At 42.8% G+C, this 2500-nt stretch overlaps 1 protein-coding gene across 1 annotated transcript in view; it reads right to left on the bottom strand.

Annotated features, from left to right (window-relative positions):
• The window catches only part of LOC123511845, a 62382-nt gene that overhangs the window by 46104 nt on the left and 13778 nt on the right, over positions 1–2500 (bottom strand). The window contains exons 6-9 of the mRNA XM_045267897.1: positions 2171–2449; positions 1490–1589; positions 1179–1269; position 1 (exon numbers count right to left, since the gene is read on the bottom strand). The exon at position 1 is cut by the window's left edge and continues 134 nt beyond it. Of these exons, the coding sequence (XP_045123832.1) occupies position 1; positions 1179–1269; positions 1490–1589; positions 2171–2449 (471 nt within the window). The remainder of the gene's footprint in view (positions 2–1178; positions 1270–1489; positions 1590–2170; positions 2450–2500) is intronic.

Below are 2500 nucleotides of genomic sequence, written 5' to 3'. Positions count from 1 at the left end.
CCTTAAAGCACAGTCCTTGGTATGTCTTGTAATCATCGGGACACCAAGCTAGAGAGAGAGAGAGAGAATGGTTAAAATAATGTATCCCAGCAAGAGGAAGTATAGGTAAGCATTAGATATGAAAGTCTTCATTCCAGACATTGCTGCTTTTTTTTCCTTAGTTTCTCAGCAGGAGAGGTAGCGCTTCCTCATAATCCTTTGAAGCTTCATTATGACCTAAATTATAACTCAATTTGAATATACTTGCCTTTTATTCCTTCCAATCTTTTCCATTTGATCTTGTTTTTCCTTCCTTTTCTGTCGTATTTACTCTTACCTTATTCAATTTTCATCGTATTCTTCTTCCAATTCTTCCCTTTTCGTCTCATTTTTCTTTCCTTCCTCTCATGTTGAATGCCCACATTGTCAAATGCCCACATCATAATTCAGAATATGAAGAAACAAGAAATAAAGAAAGTATGGATGTATGTACAGTTCGCAGAGTGTTTGTCGGACCCAGCCATAAAAGGGATTAGAAGGATGTCAGTAGGTCAAGAGTCAAAAGGAAACAGGGCTATGACCCAGGCCAGACCCAGGCCAGACCCAGGCAGATAACCCAGGTCAGGTAAACATTTTGTGATGTTGTTGTCGTTCTTGGATGTTGTTGATACCACACGTGGAGTTCACGTGAGCTTGTACTTGATTGGTGAATGGTACATCTGAGGGGCGTGTTGTGTGGGTCAAGATACGCCCCATAAGTTCCTGAAGGGAAATTGTAGAGGATTGGGTCAGAGAGAGACAAGAGAGGAAGCAGAGAGGACAACCGCGGCTCTAAGCGGGCCACCCTCGGCTGCATAGCTGAGGGTGGCATGAATGTTTTGTACTTCTTAATATAACCAGTAAGTGGAGCTATAAGTTGCAATGCAGTCTTTTGAGGTAAATTAGAATGGAGGAGGAATCATGATAAGGAGGTTTAGGTATTATGTGGTATTTATCTTATTATAGTTTATGTGTTTGTACTTTGGTTCATAATGACGTCGTTATATACTTGCGTTTTCATCTATGAGTAAGGGAATTTGTATACGGCTACCTACGTATATGCATGTGTGTTGCTCTGACGAATAAGTTACATAACATATTTACTTGTGTGTATTTGTAATAATACACACACACACACACACACACACACACTACCTGACGGTGGCGGTGTAGTAGTAGACGTCAGGTTCGAAGAGGGAGATGTTGGCCAGTCTGTCTATCGGTGTGAGGGAAGCTCCGTCCTTGTGACACCTGAAGAAGGCGTAAGAGTTGAGGGGACGAGATGTGACAGGTAGCAGTTTGACGGAAGAATATGTTAGATTACAGGAAGAAACGGCATTTTTGTCACCTAATTCTATACGTATAGAGTATCATTAATCTTTCGCCTTATATATGATTCGTGTGTGTGTGTGTGTGTGTGTGTGTGTGTGTGTGTGTGTGTGTGTGTGTGTGTGTGTGGTGCCTTGCTTACTCGAGGGCTGCTGATGTAATGCCAAAGTGAGCGCCGGAATGGTGGAATCGAAGACAGTGTTCTCCGTTGTCCGTCTCATTGTAGTTCTCCGGGCAGGTAACTGAGGCAGGAGAAAAGGATAAAGAAGATGAAGATGTGGTAGTACAGTAAAACATGGTGGAGTAGGAGGAGGAAAAAAAAGAATTAGAGAATGAAGAAGAGGAGTAGAAAAAGAGAACGTGGTGGAATGGAAGAATAAGGAGAAAGAAAAGAAGCAAAGAATGATAAGTAAAAAAGGAAAAACAGGCACAGAAGAGGAGGAGGGAAGAAGCAGAGGATGACAAAGACGAGTAAACAGAAGACCATGAGGAGGGAGAGGAGAAGAAAGATGATGGCAAAAAAGACGAGCGGAAAGATGAGCATGAGGAAGAATAAAAAGAACGAGAAGAAGAGTTATCAATATTAACACAAGATGAAAGTAAATAACAGTTAAAGTGAACACACACACACACACACACACACACACACACACACACACACACACACACACACACACACACACACACACACACACACACACACACGAGACACTGACAGCAACAAAAGTGAAGAAGAATTATGGCCACAAAGAACCCAATCCCTAAAAGCTAAACGAGTCAACCAAAGAACGATCAACACTGAAAGAAACATTGCAACACTTACACACACAGGGCAGCTCTAGTGTATCATTCCAATCAGGCATCATTCCAGTAGCATTAGCAAGACATTCCACAACGGCTGAGGTGCGTCTTGGCTCTTGCATCACCGTCGTCGTGGTGGCAATGTTGCTAGCACTCTCAATTCCTCCCCTTGTTGTCCACATTTCCTTAGTACAGTTAAACTCTACAGTGTTTCCCGGAGCCCTTGACACAGGCATGATGACCTCCGTGTTGTGCGAGACCGGGTCAAAGTCTATGCCCATCAGCGCCGGGCAAGACCTCTCTGTAGGAGTGGCAGAAGAAGTGTGCATTAGAACTGATGTGTAATTATTTT

The sequence above is a fragment of the Portunus trituberculatus genome, chromosome 32 (assembly GCF_017591435.1).
Source record: "Portunus trituberculatus isolate SZX2019 chromosome 32, ASM1759143v1, whole genome shotgun sequence".
In the NCBI taxonomy this organism is placed as follows: Eukaryota; Metazoa; Arthropoda; class Malacostraca; order Decapoda; family Portunidae; genus Portunus; species Portunus trituberculatus.
The sequence above is the reverse complement of the archived record's forward strand: the minus strand, read 5'-3'. Positions and strand labels throughout refer to the sequence as shown.